Source organism: Microchirus variegatus (genome assembly GCF_963457635.1).
Source record: "Microchirus variegatus genome assembly, chromosome: 5".
Taxonomy (NCBI): domain Eukaryota; kingdom Metazoa; phylum Chordata; class Actinopteri; order Pleuronectiformes; family Soleidae; genus Microchirus; species Microchirus variegatus.
The window spans coordinates 28,448,716-28,468,918 of record NC_139806.1 but is presented as its reverse complement, the minus strand read 5'-3'; the positions used below and the strand labels follow the sequence as shown (position 1 = coordinate 28,468,918).

The following is a 20,203-nucleotide window of genomic DNA, read 5'->3' as shown; positions in this document are numbered from 1 at the left end:
CGGGCCACTGATACCCAGAGCTGCTAACAGCTTTTGACTTGCAATTAGCCAGCCAAGTTTATCAGAGGCAGCGGGAGCTGAAGCATTGCTGCTGCAGCGAGGGCGTGTTTTTCAACTGTGCGTGCTTGTGTCTTTAGGGTAAAAAGGAGGGCATCGCAGACAGATGTTCAGCAAGCCGCACTGTGATTAATCAAGTCGGCCGGGGTCGACTACTTCTCTTTCTTTTGCAACTCGCTTCATACAGATAAGACAAATCAGCACACACAACAATAACACTGGGGCAGCCCATAAGGTCAAACCCTGAAAAATTGCATTAACTCAAGCAGAGGGGAAGACTGTCATCTTAAGAGTTTCTTCCACCACCCACCCTCTCCCTCCACTCAGGCCCTGTCTGCATTGGAGGGGAATTATATCACCGACCTCCTCCCAGTTATGATGAATCCTCAGCCCTGAGAATACTGGCCGGCCCGACCTCCATTTGCCGGAGATTAGATTCTCTGATTACAATGCCAGCTACCTCCCACCACTAGATAAATCTTCTATGGGAGCCCAAAAGCAAAGCCATCCAGATCCATTGCAGTTAATAATTTAGTGTTCGAGGGGGACAAGTATTTATGATAATTAAAATTGAGCTGGAGAGATTCTCTTTGGACTCAATAGGACAGGTTAAAAATGGTTTTAAGTTGAAAATGGCATTTGTTAAGACTTAAAGTGGAAATAAATCTCCGGACAATATGACTGCAGTTAATTATTTCACTTTATCTTAGGCAAGATTTAGCACAACAATCAAACTTAACATTCTACGAACAGCTACTGCAGCCAGGCGCCATGACTGCTAATGTGAAAAAGTGATGACACAGCATGTGGCTGCAGTAGATGCTCATCATAAAACACTGATGACACAGTGTCTGATTAAAGCAGAGCTAAGTCAAACATCCATGCCATGGCATCTGGCTACATTAGCTGCTAACATCAAACACAGGCAAGGCAAGTTTATTTGTAGAGCACTATTCATATACAGGAGAACTCACAGTACTTTACAAGGACACAGTGTTTGGCTTCTGATGCCATTGAAGCTAGCTATGGTAAAGTAGTAGCTGCTAAAGAAACAGTTGTTAAATCGTCAGACTACAGTAGTGACTTAAGTCAAGTCCAATACTACAGTGGCCGGCTATATTGCCAACATCAACTTGCAAAGAGCACAGCGTCTGGCTACAGTAGCTGCTAATGTCAACTTGCAAAGCCACAGCATTTGGCTACAGTAGCTGCTAAAGACAAAGTCTAATACTACAGCATCTGGCGATAGTAGCTGCTAACGTCAACTTGTAAAGCCACAGCATTTGGCTTCAGTAGCTGCTAAAGACAAAGTCTAATACTACAGCATCTGGCTACAGTAGCTGCTTAAGACAAAGTCTCATACTACAGCATCTAGCTATAGTAGCTGCTAACGTCAACTAGCAAAGCCGCAGCATCTGGCTGCAGTAGCTGCTAACGTCAACTAGCGAAGCCACAGCATCTGGCTACTGTAGCTGCTAACATCAACTTATAAAGCCACAGCGTCTGGCTACAGTAGCTGCTAAAGACAAAGTCTAATACTACAGCATCTGGCTATAGTAGCTGCTAACATCAACTAGCGAAGCCACAGCATCTGGCTACTGTAGCTGCTAACATCAGCTTGTAAAGCCACAGCGTCTGGCTACAGTAGCTGCTAAAGACATAGTCTAATCCTACAGCGTCTTGCTATAGTAGCTGCTAACGTCAACTAGTGAAGCCACAGAGTCTGGCTACTGTAGATGCTAAAGTCATCTAGCGAAGCCACATCATCTGGCTCCTGTCGCTGCTATCATCGAACACTGAAGACATAGTGTGTGACTACATTAGCTGCTAATGTCACGTAGCCATTCTGCTAACCTCAACTAGCGAAGCCACATCCTCTGCCTACTGTAGCTGCTATCATCAAACACTGAAGCCAAAGTCTGTGACTACATTAGCTACTAGAGTCACGTAGCCATTCTGCTAACGTCAACTTGTAAAGCCACATCCTCTGGCTACTGTAGCTGCTATCATCAAATACTGAAGCCAAAGTGTGTGACTACATTAGCTGCTAATGTCACATAGCCATTCTGCACCACAAATACTAGTTCCACCATTTTGAGCTACAGTTACTGCTAAATTTGTCAAACACTTCTCGCAAATACAGAACCTGGTAGTTATTTTGAGATCTCAGGTCGTCTAATTGTCAATAAATAAAAGGAAATACTTTAGTCTATATCAAAAATGATAAATCTGGTCTCAGATCAAAAATAAATTAAATGAACCACAGTTATATTTAGTGCTTCATATCTACTTTAAATTCAAAAATCTCCATATATTGAATTCATACGTCATGCTTCACAAATCACATCAATGTCACACAAAAGGTGAAATGTGTGAATATGTTTACGCTGTGTCGTGTCGGTATATTATGAACTAAAGTTCACCTGAAATGCCACAGTGCCGTCAGCCTTCATGTTATATGAATTGTGGTTTTGCCTAAAAGCTTTTGTTGGCCTATTATGTATTCGTATAATTGTTCATAGATCATTATGCAGGGAATGGGCAAGATGGATGGTGGTGTTGTGGATGTGGTTTGAATGCCTAATTTGCACTGTACATGCTCAACAAACATTTGGTTATTTTGAAGTGCTAATTTGACTGTCGAAAAGATGCAAATTAGATTAGAGAACGATTCACAGCAAAGTAAGCATTGTTTACAGCGGTGGTTCTCAGCTCTGTGTCTCACAGTCGCTGCTTTTCACTGATTCATTCCTTGCGTCAGCTCCAGGATTGTAAAATCAGTTGCTGCTGCTGCTGCTGCTGCATTTGGAGCCTCAGTGCACACACACTTTGAGGAGCATGAATCGACACTGTGCTAAATATCAACATAAAGCTCCCTTTTTAAATAGCAGTTTCCGCCGTATCACAAACGAAACACACGGCATCGTCTCATTTACACTGAGTGCTATCTGGTTAGCGCAGACGGCTTCAGTTTGTGCTGAAGGTTTTAAAACAGCCGCCTCTGACGTGTCTGCCACAAATCCAAATTTATTTTGTTGTGCTCGCAGCTTTGACGTTTAGCAATTTCAAAAATTAAACAGGAATTGTTATCTTTTTTCCAGAAACAGTGTCCCCATCAGAGGTGATTACTCAAAGACAGCGAGGGAAGCTCTGCTCCCTGTAAAAATGACATGAAATGAATGGTCAATTAAGCACTGTTGTATTTACATTTCATTACTGAAAGTGCACTGGAACGTAATCAACTGTATGACAAGTTTGTTTCAGAATCAGCTATTTCTCATGCATTCTTTTAGCAGCATGTGGCTTTGAACCAGTGGAAGTTCAGCTTCAATTAATCCGGTGGTACAGCTGACGCATGATGATTGGAGGAACTATCTGAGAGGTTTCACCAGTCATTTTTTTAGCCATCATCCTCAGATTTGGTTGAACTGTTTTTTTTTTCTCTCCAACATCTAAAAGTACTTGCTTAGATGATTGATGAGCACCAAACTTTCACATCACATTCAAATCCATAAAATATCTTATTCCTCGCTCTCAATTTTTTTTTGCTTTGCTGAAAGTACCAACCTTGAAAAGCTCGCCGATGAATTGTGGAAGTGACAGCGGCAGTCGTTCGGCGCCGTACATCATCACATATCACTTAGATTCTCTTTCACAGATGTCACCATTACCATATAGATGGTCTCCGACTTCTGACCTTGATCTCCTCTGCCCTAGGTGTCCATGAATTGCGACTACGTGTTCGTCAACGGGAAGGAGACGCGTGGATCCATGAACGCCAGGGTCATCTTCAGCTACGAGCATCTGAGCGCGCCGCTGGAGCTGACGGTGTGGGTGCCCAAGCTCCCTCTACAAGTGGAGCTTTCTGACAACAACCTCAGCTTCATCAAAGGTTGGAGGGTTCCTATCCTTCCTGACCGAAGGTAAGGCTTCATTTAAATTACACGTTTTATTTATGCAACTTATTTTCATGGCTTTGGCATCTGGAATAAAAGCAGTGTACATATCAGGTTAACAGCTGTCGTGTAGAAACATGAGTGGGAGTCAGATGAGTTGTAAACTAACTGCAGACAAACATGAACGTGCTGTAAACTCGTTATTCTCCCATCTGGTTCACGGTAAATCCATCAACTTTGAGCTCGACCTTTGACCTTCCAGTCCACTGTGCACACAGTATTCATGACATGACGATGGCGTTCTGAGCTGATATAAATGATAGCATGATTCACAATTTAGTGACAAATATCTGTATGTCTTGTGCACAAGAATTGAATATTTAATCATTGTCCACAGTACAAAAGTGTGAAGAACACTGCATTCTTAAAGTGCGGGGAAAGCAGTCCTCTGTGTTTTCCAGGAAGTCTGTGTGTGTGTTTGTGTCGCTGCTTGTTTTGGTCCAATTAGATGCTGTGACTCAAGCACCCAGCAGAAATCCAGCCTGTGAAATGAAGCTGTCGAGTGCAAACTGATGCACGCGGCTGCCATGTATGTGTCACACTTATCTGAACACATTCTTTACAACAAGTCTCCAAGAGTCCATGCCGAAAAATTTGACTTTGAGAAAGCACACTGAGTGGTACGAGCGGCACCAACTGATAATTATTGATATCTTCACACTCCCTGGCACTCTCAGTGTTACTTGTAATTCAAAGTGCTAGTCAGACTGAAATAGATCTTAAACTGTCGTGGAGACACTGCAGAGAACTCGTTTTATGTCCGACCTCTTCTTCCCTGGAGTTAATCATCCAGCCAAACCACGAAAATACCTTGCGGTATGTCGATCAATTGTGTTGTTTTACCCACGCAACTGATGTATGGAGCGCTAAATGAAGACGGCATCTCACCCAGTCAGGATCACTGTACTTCACTCTGGTGGACACCTAACGAGCGCAGGTTCAAAAACCTGAGCCGTCTGGCGAGTGGCGACACACGCGTTCCAGTGGAGAGTCCGCTTTTTTTCTTTTTTTTGTCCCTCATTTTTATTATCGCTGTTCTGATGGTCAATAAAGGACATTACAGCCATGTTTTTTGAGCCTAAAATTAAGTAGTACAGTGTAGAATACTTTACACCCTCGCATTGCTGCTGTTGCTGCTGTTGCTGCTTATGTAAAAAAAAAAAAAAGTCCACACGTGGACCTCGACAATCGATTCTAAAAATGTGTCAAATTCCCATCCCTAGTACGGACTTTAAACGTGCATCTCAGAAGAAGATATCAAGCTAACAGTGGGAGGAGCCAAAGTTTGGTCAGATTTGACCAATTGCTAACATATATATGTAGTTTTTATGTCCTGGCGACCATTAAAGGTGATGTAATATAGTTTTCCCAATTTTTTTAGACAGGAGCATCATCTGATCAGTGCAAAATAGCTGCTTGAAGGTGGAGCAGTAAAATCTGTTTTGGTTTTTGAATGAAACTGTCAATACGTTTGTTCTACAGCCACATAAGATTGTGACTTCTATATGTGTGTCATTGTTATTTGCTTTTATTCCTATAAGGAATCCTGGCCATGTCGATATTACAGCAGGGATCCAGTGGGCAATAAAAAAACAAATGAAGTGTTTGCTTCAAGCCTTGAAAAATATACCACCTTCATATGCAGAATAAAATGGCACCAGTGGGAGAGAAACGTGGTTCGTGCCTCGACCCTTGATGAAAAATGTGGTCGTAGGTTAAGAAACCTGCGCTCATTAAAATACTCTGGCATTCTTGTATTGCACGGCGTGGTAACAAACGGGCCCCACAACCCTTCATTTAGGAAATGTTTAATGGGAGCACTACCGCTCACGGGGGTGGCTGCTGTCGTCGCTGCTGGAGTTCATCATCATGCAACCGAATCCATCTCCACCCGGCCTGAATACAAATGGCATTTTTGAAGAATGGAGGTGTTTCAAATGACCCAGAGTACTTGGAAAACAGCCTAATTTTTCACACATCCCCCAGTAAGCTACGGCAGGGTATAAAGGTATTAGTTTGCTATAGAAAATATGTCTTAACAGAATTATGGCTCTTACAGAACAACTATCTTTAGTCTAGCATCAAAGTAAGACTGTGTGGCTAACTGGAGCCAAATGTCTAGCTCAAGGTTGAGCTCAAAAATAGAATTCTGTGAAAAGTATGGTGGATAATAGTTAAGATGTGATACAATAGAATAGTTATATAAAAATGTGGGTTTTACCTTCAATACTTGCAAGAGTATGAAGAGTATGCTAATTGTCTTCCAAAAAACTGAAAATAAATCGTTCTGAAATAGCATTTAATTTAAGTCTTCCTGTAGACAAACATCCCCAGTGATCTATGGTGGGGTATAAATGTATTAAATTGATATACAAAATATGTCTTTAGTCTAGCATCAAAGAAATATTGTGTAGCTAACTGAAGCCCAACTTCGAGCTCAAGGTTGAGCTAAAAATTGATTTCTGTAAAAACTATGGTTGATAATAGCTAAGGTGTGATACAGTATGGGGAAAAAAATAGAATAGAGGTATAAAAACAAGTCCTGTAATGGTAACGTGTGTTTTTTACGTTTAATACAAGGCTTCGTGCTAATTTTCTTCAAAAAAACTGAAATTAGATTGTTTTGAAATAGCATAATTTAAGTCTTCCTGCAGACAAACATCCACAGTGAGCTATGGTAGAGTATAGAAGTATTAGTTTGATATGTTAAATATGTAACAGACTTATAGCTCTTACAGAACAAGTATCTTTAGCTAAGATTGCACTAATAAAAGAAATAGCTAGCTAACTGAAAACAAAACAGAAAATTGATTTCTGTCAAAAGCAGGGTTTAGTTTAACAATTGTTTTCATAATATACATTATATCATAACATAATACAATAAGGAGAAAGTCCCAGGGCTAGTGCTAATTATCTTCCCCAAAACTCAAATTAAATAGTTTTAAAATGTAAAAATAAAAATAAATATCACTAACTATAAAATTCTGTGCTTGTGTACAAAAGTACTTGTTTTAAGTTTCATTTAGTGCTTCTCAGCTACCTTTATTAGACTTTATCTGACAGCAGTTTACTTCTAAGAAGTAGATATTGCACCAAACATGGTAAAACAAATTACTAAAATTCAATCCATTATTCCCACTATGGTGCTTTAAGGCCCAGATGATCCCTGCAGAAGAGATTTCACGTCCGTGCTTTGTATCAGATTTGTGAGTTTTACAGACCTTGTTATTTTGAGCAGTGCTTCTCCGGTGGTCTCAACAGGTATAATTCTCCTGTAATGATATTATATTGTTTTTCAATTGTTCCCTGAATATAAGTAGTTGCTTCAGACAAATTGCTGTGGGTTTTAATGTTTGTTTTTCGTAGAGAGAGAAACAAAAATCCCCAGAATTCCTCCAGCTCATTTTCAATACACATATCCTTTGTGGCCTAATGAAAACAATAATCTTAGACCCCTCGTGGGCTATTTTAGTTTGTCACACAGATGGGGCCGAGGATTTCTTTTCCCTGTAGGTAAAGCATTGTCATGGAGATTTGCTGAGGCTATAGGTAATGATCTTTACGTTTCCCTGCAGGTGTTTGCTGCATCAGAAAGCTGCAGATGCTTTCATGATGCACATATCTGAAGCCACAGATGCTGGTGCAGTGTGGTTTCTTTAGTGATATCAATGGGGTTAATGTTGATTTATGTCATATTCATTTATATCGTACATGCAGCAGGATTATAGCAGGCTGACTAAGACTTGGCATATGATATTTAAATGTGAAATATGCTGTATTAAGAGGTGATGACTACACCAGATAACGAACAGTGTGGGAGATCATTAGAATCATGTTCAACTCGAGTCTGAAAAGGTGGGTTTTTTTTCTTCCCACATGAAACGCAAACAAAGTCAACAAAAGCAGGTTCTGGTTTTGTGCTTCTCCATCCATTATTTATTCAGCACCTTGTCTTGTTGTCAAAGCAGTGTTTGCTGCGGTTGCCATAGAAATGTACCTGATTCCATGAGCTGCGGGGCGCTTCGCGGACTCCTCGACCACGTCAACTGAGAAGACGAGTCTGACACTTTCTTCCTGGAATTTGATATACAGGCATATTTTCTTTTATTGTCAGATACAAACATTTCACATGTAATGACAGCCGAGGAGTTTAAGATGCTGACTGTGTTATCGCATCATTCCTCAGGGGACGCCGATGTGGAATACCATCCCTGATGTCTCTGTCTCCGCTCGATTCCTCTGAGCTTTCTATCAACTCATCTGAAACAGACCCCGCCAAAAAACAAACATATGGCAATCTGACATGCATTTCATGAATGACACGTTTATCTTACTCGTGATGATCATTTGATGGAATAAAAACTCTAGTGCTGGGTGTTAACAGCGTTAAAGGCGCCATATGTAAGAATGTGGCCAAAAACGGTTACAACACTCAAATTCAAAATACAGAGGTTACTGTTCCAAAGATTCGCGTGGCGTCATGTTTACACAACTCCGGATTGTTAAAATGAGTCTCTACAAAGTAACGCTAAACTTTAAAAACAGAGGCTCACATACGCAGTACACAGGTACGCTGGTTATTTGTAGCACTGCTCTTTTCATTTATTAAACAGATCGCTGCAGTTCGACTGTAGGCACGCTAACGGGCGCTAAAAGGAGCTAATGCAGCTAACGGAGCTATGGTATAGTAAATGGTGCCAGGACTCCGGTGTCAAGGCACGTAAAAAATGACGTCACACGCGTCTTTTTCCGGACAGTCGTCATGGAAACGTTAACCGAATGCCCAGCACTAAACAACTCGCAAATTCATCTCCTTGGACTTTTTAAGACTGGATAATTCGTCGCGACTTTTGCGAAAAACAGCGGCTCTGACTTGTGTTATTAACCAAACGAGACAACCGCCGTCGACTGCCAGCAACGTCTGTCGTGCCCAATTGCCAAAGGAGGTAAAGAGACAGACAGCAAGTGATGTGATTCATGGCAAATCATTTTAATTTTGAGAAAAGTGGGCTCTGACAATAGGTCTGGCACGAAATTGAAAGGTTGTTTTTTTTTTTTGCTCTGATACAATCTTTGCGATTATTCACTCTTTTGCTTACGTTCCTCGCCTCTCACTCCTTAACGCGACCTCTAACCTCGCACATTCTTTCCGCTCGCCTCCTTTCTTTTCTTTTTTTTCTCCATCCCACGTCCCCTCACTTCTGCAAAGTGACACCGTCTGAGCCGAGGTCTCTCAGCCTCTCAGCCTGCAGTGGTCTTTTTGCTAGAGCGCGGCAGAATTGCTCACTGGCTGAATTATCCAGTAACATGCTCTTAAAAAAAGAAAGAGAAAGAAGGGGGGGGAAGAAAGTGTAATCGGGCAGACAGCTCGTGTGCACTGAAGCTTCAGCTTGTACAGTTGTACCCGAGACTCTAATAGGATCAGACAATATTCTTCTTGGGGAGAAAATATATCAAGCCTATTCTCAGGTACAGACTCAGCGCGGTAAACTGGCACTGACCTGAGCGAGGAGTTGTGGAGCTCTTTGACAGAGACAGAGGAGGCACTGTCTCATTGGGTTTTCCCATCTCCCTTTAACTGAACGAGTAAGCGAGTTTGTTTGCAGCAGTGTGCTGCGGATTTAACTCACTTTACCGTCCAAGTACAAAGAAAAGAAAGTCTGTGTGTCCTGAAGTTACACTGAACACACAAAAAAACACCACAGAAGAAGCGCTACGTTTGCCAGATATCGAACGTGATCTGGAGGAAACATCAGGTGTTGATTCTGATTAGGATTATAGGCTGTGACTTTAAAGGGGAATTCAGCCTTCAGTCGATCAGAATACCAGGCTGAAGTGACTCATATCCAATTTCTTGGTATGAGATATGATTGTTTTCAGAGCTGTGTATACACCTGACATGTACCATCAGTGGTACGTGAGCTCCCTCTGGTGGTACCTGGAGGAAAATCCGAAATACTCTACGCTGATCAGCGATAATCGCGTTACGTCAAGAGCTCCCTTTTTTCTCAGGTGGTACTTGGTTTAAAAAGTACTTCTTATCTTCCATGTTTCCTGCTTTAATAGCGCAGGGTCTCACAAATATGACGTTTATAAGTGGGTGTGAATAAAGTGAACAGTTCTTCTACTGGATCAGTCAGTACTGTTCACTTCCACACTTACATTTCAAAATCAGCTAATTCCCCTTTCATAGACTTGCAAGAGATGGATTATGAACTGAACATTTAATGCATGAAGAGTGACTTTTATCATGATTATTTTTTACCAACTTCCCTGCATAAATGTCTGATCTGGAGCCCCACAAACACTGGATCAGTATTGGTCAGAATCACTGGACTGGACTATCGGAATAGGAATAAAAAGACAGCAAATCTGATATAATCCACAAGGATTTTGTGTCATTTCGTGAAAATTCATCGGCAAAGAGTTATGGCTGTGTTTGAACTCCACCAACTCACTTTTTATTAAATATATTTTTAAATTTAAAGGTCCAACCTGAACTAACCCTGTTGATTATGAGGTTATTTTTTTTACTGTACATATTTTACAGAACCCCAGAACTGTGGAGGACACTATAAAAGTGTTTTTATAGGCTCAATTGTCCTCCTCTGTAATAAATCTGTCAGATTTTTTAAAAGTTTTTTTTTTTATCTGCAAGTTATTTCTCCTGTCGTTCCACGGACAATGTCCTAATTCTGCTCCTCACCCCCCCCATAACTGTCTGACTTTAAACAAGTCATTAGAGGTAAAGTATTCAGATGTGCACTTTGACTGCAACCATATAAAACTTCTTTAATGAATCGAAAAAAGTTCTGTTTTCGGGAAAGAGGTGGAGTTTATCGTAGACAGGTTGTCAATCTGTTACGGAGCCGTTTAAAGTAGTGTTCTCGCCACTTGCCTAAAACCTATTTTTGGAGTGTGGGAGTAAAGAAAAAACAAACACACACAGATGGAGGAAAAACGTACAAACGCAAAAATACATCAAAAACAGCCGGCATTTTTGACAGTTTAGGTCTGGTTTTCATCATTTTTAGTCATGCGAAATCTGTCACTGTTTTTAGATTTACTCCTGTCATTCTTCTCTTGACTGCCCATGAACAGAAATTGGCAGCGTCCTCACCAGATATGGGTGTACTAATAAAGATTAAAGTATTTTGAAGAAGCTCGTCAAGAGAATTTGAATATTTTCCAGCAAAGGCGTCAGTTTGAGAGTTAGAACCTGAACCATGGCTGAATTTGCTGCAGTGAAACCAGGCTGTTTCACTCGTCGCACAAAGAATCACATAATCTGTGGATTATCATTGTTTTCCTGGCTTCATACATACAATTCACACTTCTGCTCTCACGAATCAGACACTTCCTTCCTTCCTTCCAGTCATTTCCTTTTCATTAAGTTCATAATGGCTTTGTCGCAACGCTCTAAGAAAATCACAGTGACTCTAAAAGTGCTTTGACTATTTTTAAAAGTAACAACCAGCCATAGACAGATTCGTGATAAGTCCATGACCCGGTCACTTCATGGGGGTGAGGTTTCGGTTGCTTGATACATGCAGGTACCTTAAATGACCCGTGAGAAAGCCCTTTAATTCCTGAAGATCCTATAATCCGACGGTACAAAGAAAGTCCTTCAAGGAAAGTCTTGGCAGCGATCGGGTTAACGCCTCTGCACTCAGGCGTCTTTCTTAATGAATGGGTAGAGAGCCGTGGCCATGGAATCATCAGTCCAATCTGAAGTTTTCTTTTACTTCACACCTTTATTTTCAGCTCAATCCAAACACACAATGCCTTTAACTCTTTTGGATTTGTCTCCTTCCATAACAGCAATGTATTCCTGTCTATTGGCTCGATATCTACCTCTTTCATGCTTGTTCGAAGCTCGTCTGTTGGTTGAAATTCAGTTGAAACGTTGGTAGTGTGGTAAAGCGGTAAAGTTGATAAACATTAATTTACGTATCAGGTAATGATCGCCTCTAATAAAGTGGCACCCATGTGTTTTTCTGCTGCTGTAGCTCTTCTGCTTGAAGGTCTGAAGTGTTGTGCGCTCAAAAATGGAGTGGTTATTTCAGTCAGTGTTCCTGCGGGTCCTTGAAATTGTGTGAATAGACGTGGTTCATTGGAAGTGCTTGAATTTTTTGCAAGAAAGAAGTGAAGTTGATGTTTTTGGTAAATGTCTCTCGTATGTTTGTTACGACGCCACCTACTGTTTCATGCCCTGCTTTGCTTGACTATGCAGGACTAATGACTAGCGGTGTTGTGGACACTGTCCACTGTCTGCCGTTGACGTGAGATTCCCTGCAGAACAATGAGCAAGTAAAGTTGAGCAAGAGAAAGCAAATGACGACGCGATGCCTGGGAAAAGAAAATTCCAAGATGGACAATCACTTGTCCAGATGCAGAGCGTGCTCCAGATCAATAAAAGTGGACTCCATCATGGACGAAGATGCTCCTACAAGTTGCCCTTACTTTTTCCCTCCATCTTAAACAGCGTCAGCACATTCTGTCCTTGAATTTGAAGGAGTTGGTCCTGGAAAGTCCTTAAAAAGTCCTTGAATTTGATGTCAACCAAGGTGTGGGAACCAGGCTTAGATTCTGTTGTCTCTCTATCATCTTGAACCAGCCTGACCATTCTCCTGTGACCTCTGGCATCGACAAGGCGTTACCGCTCACTGGCTATTTTCTCTCCTCTGGACGAGGCTCTGGAAACTCTAAAGAGATGGTTGTGCGTGAGAATTCCTGTGGATCAGCAGTTTCTGAAAAATACTCACATCAACAGCCTTGCCACGTTCAAAGTCACCTAAATCACCTTTCTGCCTCATTCGGATGCTGGGTTTAAACTTCGCTGGGTCGCCTTGACACCGTTTATGTGACTGAGTGCAGTGAGTGGCTGCCATTATGAAGTGCGGAAAAAGAAAATGGCTGACAAATTTATATAATATAACAAATCTGATATAGAAATTTGCAGTAAAAAGCAGTTGAGGAGGTGTACTTCCAGTTCAGTTGTCATGAAGCCGGTAGCTAGAAAGACTTTTCGATTGCAAGTTGCCTCTGCTCTGCAAAGTCTCTGGCACAAAGTTATCTGCCAAAGAAAAGGTTGGTAATGAAGAGGTGTGAGGAGGAGGCGAGAAAAGATGGATTAATGATCAAACCCATTAAAAGCTGGGTGAAAAGGTGATGTATTTGCTGGTGAGAGTATTAGCTCTCTTGAGGCCCCATGCAGCATAGAAGTGCTCAGCCCAATAATCGGACACGGTCACTGGCTCGGTGGGTGGGATCTGGTCGGCGGTTGATCTCCCCACTGCCTCTCCTGACTCTCAAGCTGTTCACATCGTTAAGTCAAAGCAAAGATTAAGTGGAGAAGTTCCTCCAAAGGGGAAACTGGCAGGCTGTCAAATCCGTCTGAGGGAAGTTGGGTAACTCATGCATCTTGCTGCAGAGCAGATTGCGCTCGGTCGGGGATGCACCTGGCGTGTTTAACCCGGCCGCCCAGGGCTCCTGTGAAATAAGTAGGGGCACCGGTCCAGAACTCGTGCTCCTTGGTGCTCGTCTCCTTCCCTGCTGGCGTGGAGGACATTTTTTTCTCCTGCCGTCGCTTCATCGCAACGGATAATGTGATGGATTCGTGTGGAGCCGAGCCAGGTTTTCTCATCAGTGGTGTGATGTCAAATTGTAAAAATGGAGGAGGGAAGTCGGCACAAATTCAGACGTGGATCATTTCACGCTGTTGAGCGTAAGTTAGCAGCAGCTGGATTTACATTTAAAGTCCAGTGTGCGACATATAGAAGGGCTTTATTATGGAATTAGAGTTGTCTCAATATTATCAAGCAACACTTTTTAAGAAGCAAATGTCTGGAAGTCCAATTTCTGATGTCGCTGAGGGCAATTTTGGGGAATGAGTTCCAGACGTACACTGACTCCAAGCCCGTGTCTATTATCAGTCCATTAAGCTGTCACTCAGTAGCCAATCAGCAGGCAGCTTCTGCTGGAAAGCTCCACCCACATACAGTTCATCCGGTTTATAATCCAACCAAGAAGGTGGTGACGGGTGTGAACGAGAAGTTCAGAGAACCTTGTCGTCAGCCGACTGAAATGTAAACATGTTTGCCGACGACAAGACCTTGTTTGTGTAAGACGGATATTGTGAGTTTGGGAACGCACAGGAGTGGACAAGTCCTCCATTTTGTTGCAATCTGCAGTCTCACCATTAGATGTTACTGGTTCTTATGTTAAGTTACGACTGGTGATGTTTTCGGGCGCTGGTTCCCAATAGTTTTCGGGTAAAATCTTGAGCAACAAACTTCAGCTTCTCGTTCATGTTTCAGTACATCTGCATTTTTATGTAACTTCCCAAAGGCCCTCTAGTGGGCCTTAAAGGAATTGTAGGTGGTTTAAAAATGGTTCTTTTGGTGAATTCAAAGATTAAAATAAGGCCAATTTCACTTTGGGTCAAACTTTAATGATATGTTTTGATGCAGCATGTGGGGAAAAGGCTTTTTTATATGTTAAACCAATTACTTTTATCTGCATTGAGAGTTGTGTTTATTGCTACATATCAGATCCATGAATATTTTGATATAACAAGTATTTTTATTCCTTTTGTCTCCACAGAAGCACCAGAGACAGCGATGCGGACGATGAAGATGACGAGCGTCGCGTGAGTCGGGGCTGCACGCTGCAGTACCAGCGAGCCCTCGTCAAGGTTCTGACCCAGTTCCACACCACGTCCACGGAGGGCACCGACCAGGTCATTACCATGCTGGGGCCCGACTGGCAGGTGGACGTCACCGACCTGGTCCAGGACTCGCTGAAAGTGGCTGACCCCAGGATTGCAGAGCTGGTGGACCGGACGGTCCTGGTGGGCCTGGAGCTGGGATCCACCGTGCTGAAGGTGAGTAGTGGTTCCACCTTTTTAATACCGTCGGGTGCTGGAACTTCACATAAATCAGGAAATTAATAATTAAGTGTCCCGTGGATGAAAAATGATGCTTCTGGCTGAGAAGCATGAAAGTGGGTAGGCTGAGGCTTAAATGTGCTCTCCACAGCCGCCGCGCGCAAAAAAATGAAGGCTGAGGTTGTGAGCTGAGGGAGAAAGATTTCAAACCCGGAGCTCATTACTCTTCCTGACGTTACAGCAGCTGTTGGGAGCTAAAGACGCTACTCCTCTCTCCGACTGTCACCGACTTGTTCAAGGATAATTGTCTTTTATTAAAACTTTGGATTTATTTCCCGAGCTTGGGTCATCACTTCTATTTATTATGATGCCTTTGTGCTCCTCGATTTACTGCTGATATTTAGGGGCACAAAGTATCCGTGGCAAAGTCGGGAACGGTGTATCCACGCTGTTTAAAGACACACCTGTAATAACACCATCGTCCGAGGCTTTGCGTACCCAACCGCGGCAATTACACGAAGATGTGGTCGATAAGCTGTGATGGATGGTTGCCGCGGTGTTTGGTTTGTAATTTTACCTTCTCTCATCTCTATTTTCTTTCCCAAATAGCTTTTACTAACCAGGGGTTTTGTTTGAAAAAACATGTCCCATGGTTTAATTCATTGTGTCCCCCTGCCATGGAAGAAAAATGGTTAGAAAAATATTATTATTATTATTATTAATATAATTATTGTTAGGATTTTCTTATCTGTGAAGTCTTCACTGGAGCTGTAATAAGAAAGTTTCCCCCTGTGGTTTTTATCCAAGCATGGAGTGAAGTGAAGGCCCTGTTCTTCTTCTTCTACTTCATCATTGTCTTCGCCCTCTCAAACGATTTAATTTTTAACGGCTTTAACATGCATGAAAACTCCTGAAACACCCAAATTTCAGACGAGGGAAAACATTTAGCTCAGAGTCGCGCATTGTGTGCAATCTGCTTTGTGCAAACAACAGCAGCCATGGCAGCCTGGGTCTTTCCAACATGATACCATTATTTGGGAGGCTTCAACATGCACAACATTTACAAAAATCTGTCCCTTTTATACTATTCATAATTGGTTAAATTTCCAAAATGAATGGAGAACAAATCAAAATATCTTGCCAGAGTAGCCTGGACAGCGACTCGCGTCATTTTTGTCCGTCGAGTTTTCTTAAGTTAGTGGTAGCTTCAATTAGTTGAGAATGTCAGCTCTACCATTTATAGTCCAGTTTTTCTTCATTTTCTCTCTGGTTTTTTAAATTTATTTAGCCAGGAAGCTCTGGTTGAGATACAGGATCTCTTATTCCAGGGAGTCCTGGTCAAGATTAGCATTAGCGCTGGATGTTTCTTGCATGACGGTCCATAAAATACCTTTGAAGGTGTTTAAAGAAGTCACAATCTGTCGTGAAAGTGTGTACATAGAAGGAAAAAGCAGTGGTAGACGTGATGCTGAGATGTTGCGAGATGATAAGAGGCTTGGCATGAGCTGAGACAATGACGACTGAGAGAAACGATCGGTCAGTGAGTGTTTCTTTGAGTTTTTGATCACCGTCAAAGGTCCCAGTTTGGGCCTGTCGGGGAGAAGAATACAGTCGGCCTGATTGATGCGACAGATGACAGAGGAACAAGGAGGGGGAGATATAAGTCGCTGATTCATCATTTTAAATGAGCAGTGAATCATTTATAATCTACCCAAGGGTGTGAATAATTGCGCACCAGTTTACTACGAGAAAAAAAAATAAAACACTTGCCACAGAGCAACTGTGAGAAAATAAAGTCTTCAGAAAGGCTTTAAAAACTCGGCTGATGCTCTTAAAACTATCAGGTGGATGACAGTGAAGTGTAAAAGTTAAGTGTTTTCCCATGGATGACCTTTCAAATATTGCTGATTAGGCCAATTAGTTGCCATATAACTCACAAGTGAAGGAGGCGCTAATGAGCAAGATGGCTGCAAGTGGTTGGAGTTTGGCTGAAAACACAACAGTGTGTCCATGAGTTGAAGAAGTTGCCATCAGGATCACTTATCTTTTGCTAGCCCTGCCCACCAGATGAACACGGACACAAATGTGAAGGATAATCAGACGATAATCCCTAGAATTGCGTTTCATCCAACTCTGTTTTTCACTTTTCCTTTTTGTAGGTTTCTTTGCAGTGTAGGCAGGATTTGTTGATGCTAGATTAGCAACCTTTCGTATTGTATAACAGCCAATAGGTGGCGCCCTTTGTGTCTGAACATCCCTGTAACCCCGGATTTCCACTGGACGCGGAACAGCCGCGGAACGTCAGCAGGGCGGTTCTGCTTGATCCTCTGCCCGGCGGCAATCCCCACCGGGCGCGTTACGGCAGCGGCGCGGAGCCTTGGGAGCCGGCGGTGTTCACGGAAGATCGCGCGATAATCTCGCGATTTCCGCGGCCGTTCCGCGTCCAGTGGAAATCCAGGGTAACACAGGAATGTTATCTCATATGACCTCTGTGTCAGTGTTTTTCCAGAACAAACTTTCAAATTCACAGAATTATCTTTTGCTTTCTTTAAGGTGCTTTAGCCAATGATAGCAATACCAGTGCACATACGTGTAGCTTAGCAACATGTCTTTAAATTAAACAGTGATAATTTACTTATAATGTTAAGAGAAGCAGTGTTTGTTTGGTGGCAGCCATCTTGGAATCCTAGGTCGAGTTATGTGAGGTTGCTCCAAGTTTCGGACTCGAATCCTGAGCCGAATCGCGACCTGTTCAGTGGTTATTTCAGTTAAGTTGCGGTCATGCAGGAAGCACCGAAAACAACTGCTTTACAAGTCACTAGTTTGTGTGTTTGTGTTGTGTATAAAACATCACGGCAGTTTCACGCAGCTGTGCTATGATGACCCAGCCCACATTTAGGAGGAACTATAGTAATGGAAAGAGTAGTGTTGAGCCGTGCTGTAACTGTATAGTGGAAAAGCGCCATTAATCTCAATGGGACCTTGTTTTATTAGATTAAATTTAAAAAAAAGACCTATAAACGGGGTCTAGAAGAGGTACAGAAGTCTAGTTCTCTATCAGATCCCTTAAAGGAAAGGTTATTATGAAATTATTGATCAGTAATGACAAAAATATGTTGCATGCTCCACCTTTAACGTCACTTTTGGCTGACAAAAGATACCACGATTCATCCTCTTTGCACCGTGAATGTCTGTGCCATAATAACAAAGCAGTGGGAGGACGTCTCCGTCCTCAGAGCCACGTTGCTAACATGGCTCATAAATGAGATGACATTTAATGTGTCTTCAGAGACGGATGCTGTCCATTGTTTTCTTCTTTGCGTGTCAAATGTCCCACCAGGACGTCACGTGACCCGTGGACACTGAACCGAATCTCTGCGCATTAGCTGTAAAAAAAATAAATAATAATAATACCGGGAGGTCCTTAAACGAGAAAGGAGATCTCCGCTGACTGACTTTTCATTCAGCGTGAATGAGCGATGGCTTGGAGGAAAGCCGTTTAAAAGCTGCAGCAGAGAGCAAAGGCCTCACAGTGAAGGCTGGGATTGTTATGCTGATCTTCTGGAAATGAGCAGTACTTCTCTCGACAATGAAATCTTCACTCTGTCCAAGTCTTGAGAGACGGATGCAAATTGTCCACCAGCTCATGAATATGAATCAAACGTCGGAGCGTCTTTTGTCCACGTTTTCCACAATGTCCCCCCCCCAACATGTGACGTCTTTGTCTCTGGATGAACGGATGATTACTGCGCAAATGAATTATTCCAATGTAAGAATGCACAAAAGACGTTTAGAGGTTAAAATAGTATCAATAGCAGGTTCTTAATTAATGCCACAAACGTACGTTTATTTACCCCGTGGTTACGGAGCAGAATCGTGAACTTTCCCAGAATCCAACCAAACCTGGTGGGAGTTGGACGTTTAATCCCGAGGATTAATGAACAATAGCTATGGCTCTCAGTGTGAAAAGACAGACTTGGACTCAATTCAAAGTCAAATCTTTGGCGCGGGGATTATTTGACTGATATCAGCCCATATGCAGTAATTACAGCAGAATAGGAACAGAACATCTACAGAATAGTTTGATCTATATTGTAAAGATAGTGGATGTATGTTCATTTCTGAGTGATTTAAGTTGAACATAATTGATAACACATCATAAAATGTATGTATACCATAGTCAAACTATATTATAATCTTTATAAATTGTATAAATAAAGGCTCTCTAAAGTCTCTGTCAGTTTTAATCGCTGGGTGTCGCTGCTTCATGTCTCCTCACGGTGGCGCTGCTCCTTTGTTCTCGACAGTATATCGTGAGACCGATATTGCGATGTATCGCTTTGTATTGATAATCACAGATAATCGTCGTATCGCAATATTATCGGTATCGTGGACCATTTATTGCATCATGAGGGACCCTGTGAGGACTTTTATTCATTTAACCCTAATTTTAACCTAACCCTAACCATACAACCATGTTTTTTTTACCTTAAAATGTATCATGTATGTTACAGGAACTTGATTTTTTTTGCCGGGGTGGTTAAAAGTTGAAAGCGAGGTCATGTTTTCATCCGTGTCATGTGTTACGTCTGTGTTTCATCAGCTCGACCCTTTCAAAGACGATTTGGATCTTTTTACATCAGTGCTCGTCAGGTGGACGGCATCATGAAACGCGTCCATCAATTCTTCTAAAATGGAGGACGGAGTTTGTTTTGAGGTCAAATATAAAGTTCACGATCACATTTGTCATCTAATACCAACATGGAATGAAATGATTGATCATTAACAGTAAAAGTATGACTGTATTTGTGAGCAACTTCATTTAAAACCATTTGAGAGACAAACAAGGTCCACCATCTTCATATTTTTGTATCTTATCAAATATAGATTTTTTTGACAGGATGCACAAACAGGCTCATTCACCTCTCGTTTTTATTTAATTCCTCTCTCCATGTATTCATACACACTGGTGAAAAGTATAATTACCTGCAGGATGAAGCCGCTGTGTTCTCTTTTCTTTAAAAAAAACGAAAAACAAAAAAAGATCATGTTGCTGCGTCCCCCGCACGTCCACACTCCCGAGGGAAAAAACAATTTCCCCATGGTCTGAGCTTCAAAATAAAAATAGTACTTTTAAGTGCACCTGCTTGAAAAACAACAATCTCACACGGTCACGCACACACGTCGTCTGTAGGTACACAAAAATGTGCCTGAATTAGTAGGAACGACATGTTCTCACTGCTGTGATTTTCTTGTCTACTTTTAACCTGAAAGAGTGACTTTAACCGCTGTCATGAAGCGT

General features: G+C 42.0%; 1 protein-coding gene across 1 annotated transcript in view; it reads left to right on the top strand.

Moving 5' to 3' along the window:
- tmem132e (transmembrane protein 132E) overlaps positions 1 to 20,203 on the top strand; it is a gene marked incomplete at both ends in the record, with an annotated part of 141,865 nt that overhangs the window by 104,880 nt on the left and 16,782 nt on the right. Inside the window, 2 exons of the mRNA XM_083890275.1 lie at positions 3,775 to 3,980; positions 14,619 to 14,898. Of these exons, the coding sequence (XP_083746401.1) occupies positions 3,775 to 3,980; positions 14,619 to 14,898 (486 nt within the window). The remainder of the gene's footprint in view (positions 1 to 3,774; positions 3,981 to 14,618; positions 14,899 to 20,203) is intronic.